Here is a 13,511-nt window from a genome sequence, read left to right on the forward strand (position 1 = left end):
CTCGGTCGGCGGCTCGGCCGAGCAGCTGGACGCGCTGGTGAAGAAGGACAAGGTGGTGGTCTTCCTCAAGGGCACGCCGGAGCAGCCCCAGTGCGGCTTCAGCAACGCGGTGGTACAGATCCTGCGGCTGCACGGCGTCAGCGACTACGCGGCCTACAACGTGCTGGACGACCCCCAGCTCCGGCAAGGTCAGGGCCCGCGGAGTGCGGGGGCGACAGGCCGAGGCCACTCTGGCGGGACCGGGGGTCTATCTGGAGGTTCAAGCGGTGTTAGGGCTCCGAGTCCTACTGCATTGGAGGGTCTGAGGTCGGGGCGTGACTGATTTGATCTGGGTCTGAGGAGCTGGGGCTCCGGTACTCTTGCCAGTTTGGACAGTAGAGTAAGTTCTAGCGGCTCATGGATCCTCACGCCGAACTGAAATAGACGTTTCTGGGCGAGTTCTCTCGGGCTAGTGGCCAGCAGCCTGACCCTCCACTCTGCAGGGCTGAGGATTGGTGCAAAGAGAGGTACCAGAGGTAGGCACTTTTGGGGACACGTTGAAGGGGGTGGCCTGTCTCGTGGGTAAGGAGTTGGTGCTGTGGGTGGTGGAGCCGAGGTGGCCGTTGTCCGAGGCTGGTGAGGTCAGAGGCTGGCCTCTCCTGCTTCAAGGCTCAGGGTTTCAAGGACCACCCTCTGTCGTTGCTACAAGGAGGGAGTTGAGACAGCTTTTGGACTGGTTTGAGTAGGGATCTGGTGGTGCAGAATAAGGCATGAGTTCAAGGTCATGGGAGAATTTGTGGCGCTAGGGTTGGGAGAGGTTTGTGGGAAGAGGGGCAAAAAATGATTCCTGGGCCTTAGGTAACTCAGGCGTGGAGCTCAAGGAGCTAGGGGCCAGTCACTACCTGTTGCTTTTCACTGGCCCAGGGGAGTCTATCCGGGCCCTGACTGCTAATGAGAATCGTTTAGTCTGAGCACAGTGCTGGGAACCTCCTATGCCTGTCTCCCTGGGTCTGCTCCTTGGTTAGGCTTGGTTGGAGTTGGTGGAGAAATGAGGCTGTGCCTGTACCTCCTGGAGAGGTACCTCTGGCTTAGGTACCCTGCGTTCCAGTTAGCGATGTGTACTAAAAAGAATTTTAAAGTCCTAGTTTCTTTGTTATTTTTCGTGTGGAATTCTACATTTCGTTATTCTACGTTTAGGACTGTTACTGTGCATTTGAAATGATCAGTCATTCCTACATTGATGAGACAGATTGGCGTCGAGGAAAGGCTTTGGGTTAGAACTCTTCTGTGGCCAGTCAGCTGTGCTATGTTTCGAGTGTCACATAAGTGCATTTTCCTTTTCGGTAATATTAGGATAATAAAATCAAACTTGGGAAAGTTTTTGTAAGGAAAAAAGAGAAAGTAAAATTTTCAAAAGTGCCTATCCTCTCATCTGGCACACAAAAGGCACCTGCTAGATTAGCTATTTTATTATTAGCACTTTATGTTTTTCAAAGTATTTTTCCCCACATGCCCTAATCCCTACAAGACTCTTGGATTTGGTGAGTGGAAACGAGGCGGAGTAGAGGGCAGGCTCACATTACCAGGTGTATGTACATTACCACGTATTATGCTCTCGATCCTTTTGTTTTTCTGGTCTACTAGAATGCCACTAGTTGCTAGGCTCTGGGTTTTTTCACATACGAGGCATTAACAGTTTTCATCCAGCAGCATCTTCTCTGCTTAAAAGATAAGGTAGGAAAAACTACTCTGTAATCATTCATCTGGGACCTTGCCACAGGTCCCCTGCAAATTGACAGTATGGCTGTTGGTAAAAGTTGTGTCATTGATATCTTGCTTCGTATAAAGTGTTGAAGGTCTTCAATTTGTGAATTTATGTTCTTCTGTTTTAATGTAACCAGAGATGGGATATCCTGGCTAATAAACTGAAAGGAGGAACAGAAATAAGAATGTTTACTGATAGCACTGTGTGTCTGTCTTCCAACATGTATGTACCTCTGGCTCCTGATCTGCTGTTCTTAAGTGTTCAAACAACAGCAACAATAATTTAATCAAATTTCTCGATCAAATTGTTATTTTGTTTAATAAATGTGTTGCATACGTATAGAACATAATATACACCTCTTTAATTGCTTAGAAAAGTGAACAGTGTAAGTATTCACCTTCAGTTGGGCAGAGTGGGATAAGCATGTTCTTCCCACAGTGGAGGTTAGTTTGGCCAGAGTAAGACTTTAAAATACTAGGAGAACTTGTCATCTCTTTACTCTCTACACCTCTGAGTTTACTGAGAGAGACTGACAGGCTGCATCATGGTCACTTTTGCCAGCCAAAGATATGTGTGTTCACCTTTCCCAGACCCAAGGTCACCTCAGGGGCTCCTGCAAATGGGCCTTTTCTGTTTTCTTGTGCAGAGAAGGCTGAGCTCTACGAAGGGCCCAAGCCAGAAGGAGACCCTCAGATGCTGTCTCCATGTCTGGGCCTGGGCCCGGGCCCAGTGACTGTGATGAAGAGAAGTGTCAGCCTGTGGCCCAAGGAACAAAGGTGACTGTGAGGCAGCATTGTGGTGGTTGTCTGGAGTACACACTGAAGACAGCCACAAAGGAATCAGGTCCCAGCAGGCAGATGTCACCATATCTTAATTCTGGTATTAACAGACTTGCCTTGATTGTTAGTTGTAAAAATAATGTGCTAATTGAAGAAACTTGGAAACACCGAAAATATAAAGAAACCAAAAATCATCTGTCATTCTGTATAAACCATTATTAACATTTGGACCCAGTTTCTAACTTTTTGTTATTGTTGTTGTATTTAAAAACACAATTGAGATTATGTGTGTCTGTACTTAGAAATTTGGCCCTCCTGAGAGCAGGGAATATGTCTTATGCCACTGCCTGGGTGCTGAGCAAGGTTTCAGTAAGTGTTTTAATGAATAAATACATGCTTCTTTTATTTATCATCTCATAAACTCTCTTCCATGCTCTAAAAACATAAATCCTCTTAAATTTCTGCCTATTCAGATCACCATTGTATTTCTTGCATTGGGAGCAGAGTCTGTTGAATGAATAATCGTTATCCTATTGTTGAGTTTTTTCTAAGCATTTGCAAATACGTTCAGCTTTTCCAGTATCAGAATTTAAGGCAATACGAAAAAACTTATGATATTGGTGAACTTTAAAAGTTGGATAACAAGTCGTGTGTGTGTGTGTGTGTGTGTGTGCGCGCGCGCACGCGCGTGTGGTGTAGATGAGAGTATAAAATGCTACCAACACTTTGGAGGGATAATTGTCAGTACCTAGTCAAGTGAAGCAGACCCAGCTGCTTCACCCCTGGGTATATAGTGTAGAGCAGGAGTTGAGGCAAACTTCCTTTGTAAAGGGCCATAGAGTAAATACTTCGGTCTTGTGGACCATGTGGTGTCTGTCACAAGTATTCAACTCTGCTATTGCAGCACGAAAGTGGTCAGGGACAATACAGAAATGAATAAGCGTGGCTCAGTTCCAGTAAAACTTTATTTATAAAAACAGAAAGTGGATCAGATTTGGCGGATGGCTGTAGTTTGCTACCCCTTGGTCTAGAGAGATGGACCCCTGCATGTGAGTTAGGAGGCTTGTGTGAGGATGTTCAGTGCATCATTGCTTGTAATAACGAAATATTGACAAGAGGGGATCTTGGTCTATTATTAGCAGACTGGATAACAGACTATAGTTTAGTCATGTAATGGAAAACTAAATTGTAGTTAAAATGAACTAGATCTCGATATATTTATACGACTACATTTAAAAAAAATACAATGTTTAATCAAAAAGTAAGTTGCCAAAAGGCGATTATGGCATAATGCCATTCGTGTGTCTGTGTCAAAGATGTGGAACAGCTTCATTGCTTATCCGTGCGTGCAAGTGAACTCATGGGCAGCAGCGACAGAGACCAGCCACAGGCCAGAGGCCACCTCTGGTGGTCCAGAACCTGGCCTTTGGACTCCGGGAAACCTGGATATAGATCCTGGCTCCACAGTAGGCTAGCACTGTGACTTTGGTTATTTAACCTCTCTGAGCCTTAGTTTCTTTATCTGTAAAATAGGGATAATTATACCTATAGGATTTTTGTAAAGATCAAATGAGATTATAGATGTAAAACACTTAAAAAGTATGAAACTCAGTACCCCTGAGCTCAATAAGTGGGTACTCTTATACTGCATGGCATACTTAATTGGTGTTTTTCCTGCATTCTTTCTCTGCTGCACGTAGTTCTCAGAAAAGCGTTGCCGAGAAGGGCAGGGCAGGGTGGAGAACACCGACGTCGAGGGAACCGAATATCCACGTTGTACCTGGCGCTGTGTGAGCTTAATTCATTTCACCAATTATATCTCATTTCCTCTTCGTAATAAATCTGTAAAGCCTGGAGTTATTCCCGTTGTGCAGATGAGGAAACCGGGGCTAAGCGAGCAGCAGATTAGCTGGGGCTCCATGTCCCTGCCGGCAGGCCGCGGCCCTCTGTTCCCTAAGCCAGTGCCTCGCTCACTCTGCCCCTGTGCTTTGCCTGTCCTCTGTCGAGAGTCTACTGCTCCGATGCTTTCAGCTCAGGTCGTTTCAGGTATTCCTAGCGTCATTCTCTCAGGGAAGAAGAAATATGTGACTCCGGGAGGAGGTGATGTGACTGCCCGAGGTCACTCACTGAGCCTAGTAAGTGGCAGAGGTGGAATTAATCTGCACTAGACTCTGAAGCTCTTATAGTGAAATGCAACCAAGAAAAACAGAGAACAGTAATTACGGTGTTCTTACAATACGTTGTCCAAACCAGGAGTGAAGTCTAACGTTCTGAAATGTGATGGATTTTGAAAAGTACTTTTTGAAAGTTCTGGAAGAGAATTTTGAGGTACATTTTCTGCACTCTGGCTCGTTACTTGGAATCTTAAACATTTCGGTGAGGCATTGGGTATGTGTGGAACTGGTTTTGTAAGACCACCTGCTAACCCCCAGCCCCTGGTGTTATCCTGTTCTAGAACTGTGCAGCCTACATTTTCCATCCCAAATCGAATCACTGTCTGTCATGTATAAAATGTGATTGTCAGTAAAATTCATTCTTGAGTATAATTTCTAATTTCTCTGGGTTTCTCTCTGATTCTGAGTAATTCCAAGTGACATTGTAAGAACTATCACTGGATATTGCAGTTTTTGAAAATTAAAATGTGAGAGAAATTAGCCATTAATTAATTAACGAATTAACACATTAAAGAATTGTGAATCAGAGGGATTCATTTAAATTTTCAACTTATGAACAGTGGTTTTTTATTATTGTAAGTTTTTCACTTCACTCTATAGGAGTCAGTTAGATATTTCCTCAAATGTTTAAACCTGTAATCAGACTTTTAAAACATGGAAAATCGCATACTTTTTAAGAAAGATGCCAAGCTTTGCCTTGACATCAGCTGTTTTGTCACACTTGTTAATCTAAAAATTAAAGAAACAGGTAAGTGGAGTTTTGATAAACTATCAGCTGGCAGGCACCTGGGCCACTGTCATGAGGCCATCATGTGCTCTGAGTTAGGGTTCCTTAGAGCTCTTGAGTTGGAAGTTATTCGGCAAGACAGCCACAGTCGTGGGGTTTGGAAGGAGTTAGTCTCCCTTGAGCTTGGCTGCATGTGTTGGATGCTCAGGGTGGTCGGAAAGCCCACACGTTTTGGTAATATTGGTGGTGTAGTTTTATTCTGGTGTTTTGCCCTGACTTCCCTTATAGTCAGGAGACATATGGTCTGTAGCATCGTAAAGTCTAATGAGTGAGACAAGCCTAATGCTTTGACCAAGTGTGGCACGGTAAAAATGATTGATGAAAGCATGTCATTCTTTTACTCAGCAAAGATTTTATTTTTAAAAAATTGTACTTTTTAGGATTAAACGTGTGATTTTGGGCAGCCCTCAGACGACCAATATATTTTTATTTTTGGTGTGTTTTAAAAATTGTAGGCACTCACCAAAAGATCAGTAGATATTTAATGTCATGGAAAGCTTAATAGCTTTATTAAGCTCTATTATAATCAGAAAAAAACATGTAATGTCATGTACACAAATGGTTCATGTATATAAATGTAAAAGATATTTAAGAAAGTTTGGAAGAAATAAAAGAAGTTCATATTTACTTTAAACATTTCTTAATTCTCACCTACCCTCAGTCATCATAAAAGTAAAAAAAGATTTGTAACTGGCATCATCGTAAAATAAGTTCTGAGAGACTGTATTTGAGTATAGAGTTTACAAAGAACAAAAACATATAACTTGTATGCTAAGTCGTCATCTATATAGCAACAAACATCAGAGTGATGAAAAGCTTGAATTCATCAGGGTGTTCTTCTAGTATATATAGGTAAAGACCCCAGGAGTGACTTAGAAGTGTGCTTTTCTGGGTCTGGAACGTACCAGCATGGTGACCGTATTTAACAGTACTGCATACTGGGAAGTTGCTTAGAGAGTAGATCTTAAAAGTTCCCATCACAAGAAACCGATTTTGTAAGTATGTATGCTGATGAATTTATTGTGGTGATTTTGCAATATATACAAATAACAAATCATTGTCGTACACCCGAAACTAATATAACATTAGATGTCAATGATACCTCAATAAAAAAAAAGTTCGAAAAAAAAAAAAAGTGTGTTTTTTGGGGCCTATAACGTTGTGACCATTTCTTCATACGTGAAATCTGCACAAGAAAGATAACGTCACGCCCAGCAAGCGTGGGTGGCTTCTCCAGTGCTGTCATTTAGAGCAAAGTCACTGTTTTTTAGAAGGCAATGACTTTTAAAAGAAAAAAACAGGGGCTGTTATTTGTGATAGAACTCAAATTGGTCATTTTATTGGGAAAATAAATGTTTAATAATAAATGATCGGATATCAAGAACCAGTTCTTATATTTTTAGTTTATTTACATAAAAATTACCACTTGACCAATTTTTTTATTTATGTAATACTGTATTTTGTTTGAAGAATCTGTTGACTTTTCTGTTTTGTTTATTTTGTGCTCATTTTGGCCAATTAAAAATATCTAACTATATAACTTTTAAAATACCACATAAAACTATAGTTATTAATTACTACAAGTCATGCTTTTGATCGTCTTCTGTTTTAACATAACCAACAGAGACATTTATTGTCTGGATATGTTTTAAGAATTTCACGTCAATATACGCGTAGAATGGTGAGGATGAATACTAGAACACAGTAACCTTTTATGTCTTAAGATTGAAACTGCATTTCTTTCTTACTATTTTGTTGTAACCTCGTGGTTTGGAACAGAACAGAATAATCGCATGGCTGCACTGTCACAGAATGTGCATCATCTGTGAAAGCCATCTACACACAGGAGTGATTGCATGCATACTGGATACTTCTGTCTGCTGTGAGCTCTTGAGAGCAGGGTATGGGTGTCCCTCACCCCGTGGCCCTGTGCTTGGCCCACGACATGGGCCTTAATGAGCTTTGGGCCTCTCCTCCTCACTCAGTCCCTGTGAGGTCTGTGCCAAGCCAGATCACCCGCCCCGTGGAGAGAGGGGCTGAGTAGGGTCAGGGCTGCAGGCTGTAGTCCCAGGAAAGGGATTTGTCTCTGGGCGAAAGAGTTAGCAAAGATAAAATAAGTGACTCAAGTCTTGAGGGTAAGTAACTGGTGGCATTCTCTAAGCTAGACAGACAGGCATCATGAATGGGTGGCCCCCTTTGTCAGTGAGTCACCGGATGGACCTGTGTTAAGTAGTCCACTTAGAGATGAAGACGTGGCATTTCTTTTAGGTTTTGTTTCACTGAAAACGTGGCTGGTAGATGTGTAGAGAATATAGCTCCGTGTAGCTCGTGTGACTTGACATTAACCAATCAAGTTCTCTGCCGATAATCCAGTGTCGATCGGGTGTTCAGTGTTTGATGAGAGCCTTTTCTGCTTCTCACAAAAACTTAGTGAGGTGAGGGTGGAAACAGAATGGGAAGTTAAGTAATAATTTATCTGAGGCCTCACTGTGATTGGAAGAGTTCGGGTTGAAACGGTCTGTTCGGCTCTGAAGCTTATGCTCTTTGCAGTGAACACGTTGTCCCCTGCGCTCGGCGGAGCCAGGAAGGAATGCTGGGCGTCCTGCAGCGGCGCGTAGGAAATGCTCCGCCTGAGGCGTTCAGCTCTGACCATTTCAATGACACATCACTGTTCTTTCCCCGTAGGCATTAAAGACTATTCCAACTGGCCCACCATCCCGCAGGTGTACCTCAACGGCGAGTTCGTGGGGGGCTGTGACATTCTTCTGCAGATGCACCAGAACGGGGACCTGGTAGAAGAACTGAAAAAGCTGGGGATCCGCTCCGCCCTTCTAGACGAAACGAAAGACCAGGACTCAAAGTGAGGGCGGCCGGGTCCCCCGGAGCAGAGGCCGCGCCGTCGGGAGAGGAAGCCGCTGGGGTCGGACACTCACTGCCAGGGAAGCCTTACCGATCTGGTTTTCACTATTCAGACAGCTGCTTGCACGATTCGTCCCGTGCGTAAGCAGTCGGGTGACTTCGGTATGTCTGGTGTTCGGGCTAAGAATCTTCTGTCGTGAACTTAGTTGTAACCACTGCACTGTCGTGATTCAGTGTTGTATTATGATATTGCTGTAAACAAAATTTGTTCTTACGTTGTCATTTGCTCTTTGCCTGATTCAAGAGTAAAACTAGGCGCTTCCGAATCAGAGTTATTACTCATGAGTCCTCTGCCAACGTGTCGGTCTGCAAATGTATACCCCCCTCAAATTTTTTGTAACTTGTTCTGTTAAGAAAAATGATGGACAAGGAAGAAAATGTGATAACCAGAGTGCTGTTTTTTTAAAAAATAAACTGCCAGGGATTCCACGTGTGAGTTGTTCATTCTGAAGAGCAGTAAGTCTGCGTCTGCGTCTCTTCTCGCTGCTGTAACAGAACCGCAGACGGGGTGGCTTATAACAACAGAGAGTTATTTCTCACGGTCCTGGAGGCTGGAAGTCCAGGGTCAAGGTGCTGGCAAGTTAGGTGTCTGGGGAGGGCCCACTCCGGGTTCGCTGACAGCCACCTCCTCACCGTGTCCTCACCAGAAGCTCTCTGGGGTCCCTTTTATTAGGGCACTCATCCCCTTCATGAAGCCTCCGCCCTCCTGACCAAGTCACCCCAGTCACCCCAAAGGCCCCGCCTCCTCACACCACCACTTTGATGTCAACATGGGAATCTCGGGGGACACAGACATCGGTCTGTGGTCTGTAAGGATTTTCAGTTCCTGTGACCTTTCGCTTTTGGGGATCCGGAGTGATTCTCACTCTTCTGTTAAAATTGCTTTCAAGTTGCGCTTTCGCTTCTGGAGGGGAGGTAAGCGCTGTGCTGAGTGGTGGCGAAGGTCCAGTTGGAGGCTCGTGCAGACCCGCGAGGAGTGAGCTGGGCGAGGCCTGCCGGCCTGAAAACCTGCGCTTGGCAAGCTGTGCTGGGGTTAAACAGGGCGACGTCGTTGGCAGTCCTCCGAAGAATGGCATCGAATGAGTCCTTTATTTCTTTAAAAATAAGGCCTTTATAGAAAAGGGAACGTTCGACATTATAGCAGAGGTTCTTCCCATACTGTGTGTTGTTGTCTGAGGCCCACAGGGCCTCTCCTCACTGAGGTGACCTGGGGGCGAGCTTTACGGGGGGTCGCGTGTGCCTCCTGACACCTTCCTCTATCTCTGGAGCCCTAAACGTGGCATCTGGAATTGCATCTTCGCCGTGGCAGAGGTAGGAAAGAGGATGAATTTTTCAATGAAAAGGGCAAAAATGATAAGAAAAGGTCAGCTCATTTCCCCAGAGCTGTCCAGGGGTCTGTTTGTGCGTCTTCGTCTGCTCGAGTGCCTCTTGGAAGAGCTCTGAAGAACTGAGTTAGTGAGATAAGGATCCACATGCAGATCCTTTGCAGCTAGCCAGCTTGCAGAGGTAGGCTCCTCTGGGGACAGCGTTCACAGCTTCAGGGAACCGCAGCTAGCCAGCTTGCCGCTCCTGCCACCACCCCTCCCCCAGAGGTCAGCTCCTCTGGGGACAGCGTTCACAGCTTCAGGGAACAGAAAACAGATTATTCTCACCAAAAGGTTTTCTTACTACATAGCTTGCACACGACAGCCCATCAGTACCTCTGTGTCTGCTGTGAGCTGGGAGCTTGACCTCGGGGAGGTTAGAGCTCGTCCACAGAACCGTGTCGTTTCACACATGAAAGGGAGGACACCCAGAGCCCATATGCTCAAGGTCTTGCTTGTGCGCTGGCACAGGGTGGCCACACCAAGGTTGCGACCTTGTCCTTTGCAAAAAATACCATTGACAGATCACCTGCTACTGTCCTTGCATGAATACCGGCCCCGGGGCCCACACACGCAGGGCGGGGCGTTGTCCCTCCCCTGCACATCTGGTACCTCTCCGTCATTTGCTTCCATTGGTTTTCCTTTAGAGCAGCCTATATACCCTTAGGGTTCATCTCAAAAGTGAAATGAGAAACTTAATAGCAGGGAGACATCAGCCTAAGAATCCTCCCTAGGGTATCAGGATGAGGGCAGAGCTGCCGAGCGAGCGAATAATTTGACTCAGAGGCTGATGACACATAGATCCTATCAGTCACCAGAGAGCTTAAAAGTTTAAGGGATCATTGGGCTCTGTAAGAAGTGGAAATGTTCCTTCCAGAAGTTGATTAATACTTTTTTTTCATACACTTAGCAAGTTTTTCCCAACTGGAAAATCGAAGATGCTGTCTGCTGTCATTCTGAGTAATTTTAACGATCTGCATAATTAGAATTCACTGTGCCGATGAGGGCTGTGACACCGAAGGTCCTTGTACAAACGGCGGTATTGCACGCCATCTGCTTAAAAACTCAGGGTCCGCCCCACGGCTTCCCAGTACGGGGCGGGGGACACTGCGATTTATTGGATCTTTGTCTCAACTTCAGAGTGCGGTGTTATTAGATCTTTTAGAAATAGCCAAAGTTGTTTTGGGAGATTAAACATTTGTGTGATTCCAGGTAGTGTTTTTTGTTTTTTTTGTAAGTGGTAGTACGTAAATGTCATTGCACTTCATATAAGCTATGAGCTGTGGAGATATTTTGGGACAGAAGTAACTTTCACGAAGTCTTGGGTTTATTATTATTGGCCCTTTTGATTTATTTGTGTAGAATCTGAAACATCAAGCTTTCCTATAATTAAAGCCGCAACAGCGAGCTTGGGAGAATTCTTGTAAATGTGTTAAATAACTTCTTTAGATATTTAGAGATTAAATTGTAACCTGAGAAGTCGGTTCCCTTGTTATTTGTGACAGGGGAGATTGTGCTAAGGGGTCAGAGGAATGACCTTTTGTTGGCAAGGTTTCGTTGAAGTAAATTTAAACCAGAGATGAGTGAACTTCCAAGTTTGTTTCTGAGAGTCACTGGCAGGAAGAAATAAATTGGGGTGGGTGGTCACACAAAAAGTAGCCGATTTGACAGATTAAAAAAAAAAGATTTCACATTTCACTTAAGAATTGTTCAGGAAATCTAAAAAAGTAGCTGTAAGTGATACCTAAGAACTCTGTGGTAGCTCGTTTGGAGGCGAGCGGAGGGGTGGTGGGAGACACGCCGGTGTGAAGCCCAGAGTCAAAGACGCGGTGACCGAGGGGGACTTGTGGGAAGTCGTGTCCCCTCTTGTTTCCTGAGAGTGGCACACTGGAGGTCGTCAGCCGCATTCGTGGTCTCAGTCGTGGGCCAAGTGCACTTGACCCGAGAGCAGGTCTGACCGGACTCTAAGGCGGTAGGTACCAGAGAACGGGCTCCTGGCTTCGAAGGCCTCAGTCCAGCCTCGGCCAGAGTGGCCGCCGCAAACACCTCGCTGGCCGCCTCACTGCCCTGCCCTCCCTCAGCGCTCTCTCGGTCAGTCACACCAGGTTGCAATTGCCTTCTCCACGGCTTCACTCAGGGACCCCCCATGGCTATCGTATGGAGTGCCCCGTCCCCCCCAAAATAAGTGAGAAATGAGTGAATTCCCTTTCTTCATTCCTTTGGGGCTAGTCGCAGGAAGCGTTAGGTTCTAACGGTTTGCCATCAGAAGCACGGAGCAGTAGCTGAGAGCTTGGACTTGGGTCAGACTTCCTGGATTGCCACCCCGAAACTGTGACTGACCTCAGACAAGTTAATAACCTCCTTTCCTACTCTACTGAAAAAAAGTAGCGAATGTCACCTCCGTCAGGCTTCTTATGAGGCTCAGATGCGAGTCCCCATCAGCAGCCCGGATTTCACCCGGCCTGTACTGTCTTGTTCCTCACCACACAGTTCTCAGGCTTATGGGAGCTGGTCACCCTCAGAGCAGTATCATCTTTGAGAGTAAATGACAAGATTTAATAATTGTGATGATCTCAGTGGAGTCAGCTGCTCTTGATGACAGGACGCCTCAGAAGTCCCTGGAAATTACTTTCCCAAGATTACAGTTAGACTTACTGCCACGGAGTTCAATTTTAAAAAAAATATCTTACTTCTGTTTCAGCCAGTGGGAAGTCTTTACTGAACCGGTAGGTTAGGCTTGAAAGAACACAGTTGAACCTTGGGTTAATTCTCATTTATCAGCAGCAAGGATTGCGATCCTGGGATCTAATTAACAGATTTCACAGGGATACATTTTGCAAGGGGAAAAAAAAAAAGTGTCACCCGGTTCGCAGGAGGTTAGGTGACAAAATATGGAAAGAATTTCCTATTATTGGGGTGTCTGACATCAGTCCTGAGCAGGCCACGAGTCCGTGCCTGGAGCTATACTTCGACGGGCCGCTTCCTGCTCTGGGCTCCACCGGGCCTCCGTCTCCCTAGAATGCTTCTTGGGCGAGCAGAGCACTGTTAGAGATGAGAGTCAGGATGGCATCAAGCTACTACAGTTTTACTGGACTTTCTAAAGATGGCGTGGTAGGTCGAATTAATGGCTCCCAAAGGTATCCATGTCCTGATCCCCACAACTTGTGAATATAGAGGGACCCCTCTGTCCAAAGGGTGTGGGGGCGGTTGTGGATGGAGCCTGAACATGGAGCTTGGTGTCCACACTCAGGCCCCAGTGGCTGCTGGATGGATTGCCCGCAGCTTCCTGGCAGATGGTACCTATTTCTGTCTCATCCAGGATCTTCCAGTCAGGCTCTGCATGGGACAGGATGACCATCAGTGGCATGGTGTGGCGGCTGCCCGGCCTCTCAGGCCCCACCAGGGAGGGCTGCCCCAGGCAAGGGCGGGCACTCTGGGTGCAGACAGCAGCCTGCAGTCAGGCCAAGGACGGAGGGGTCCTGTTGGCGATTGGTGTGCAGACCGTGAGGGTAGAGGGGCACAGGAGAGGCAGGGGTGAAGCGGGGAGTAATGGGACTGGAGCCGGGAGGGGTCGCAGGAGCCTTCATGCCGTGCTTGGCTGTCAACTTCTCACTGAGAATGGAGGGGAGCCCCGGGGTGTGCGGGGTAGAGGATCCAATGTGACCTGGGAAAGCTCACCTGGGAATCAGCACAGCCACTCTATAGGCCGAGAACACGGGAAACTGAGACAGGCACGTGTGATGA

General features: G+C 46.0%; 1 protein-coding gene across 1 annotated transcript; it reads left to right on the forward strand.

The window, feature by feature from the left end:
- Window position 1: 1 nt before the first annotated feature.
- On the forward strand, window positions 2–8,832 carry GLRX5 (glutaredoxin 5; the record flags this gene model as incomplete). The annotated part of the gene is made up of 2 exons (XM_006925652.2): window positions 2–188; window positions 8,170–8,832. Coding segments are annotated over 2 exons (366 nt in total), but the record flags the coding sequence as incomplete, so codon positions are not given.
- Window positions 8,833–13,511: the final 4,679 nt, after the last annotated feature.

The sequence above is a fragment of the Pteropus alecto genome, unplaced genomic scaffold (genome assembly GCF_000325575.1).
Source record: "Pteropus alecto unplaced genomic scaffold, ASM32557v1 scaffold8, whole genome shotgun sequence".
NCBI classification, from domain to species: domain Eukaryota; kingdom Metazoa; phylum Chordata; class Mammalia; order Chiroptera; family Pteropodidae; genus Pteropus; species Pteropus alecto.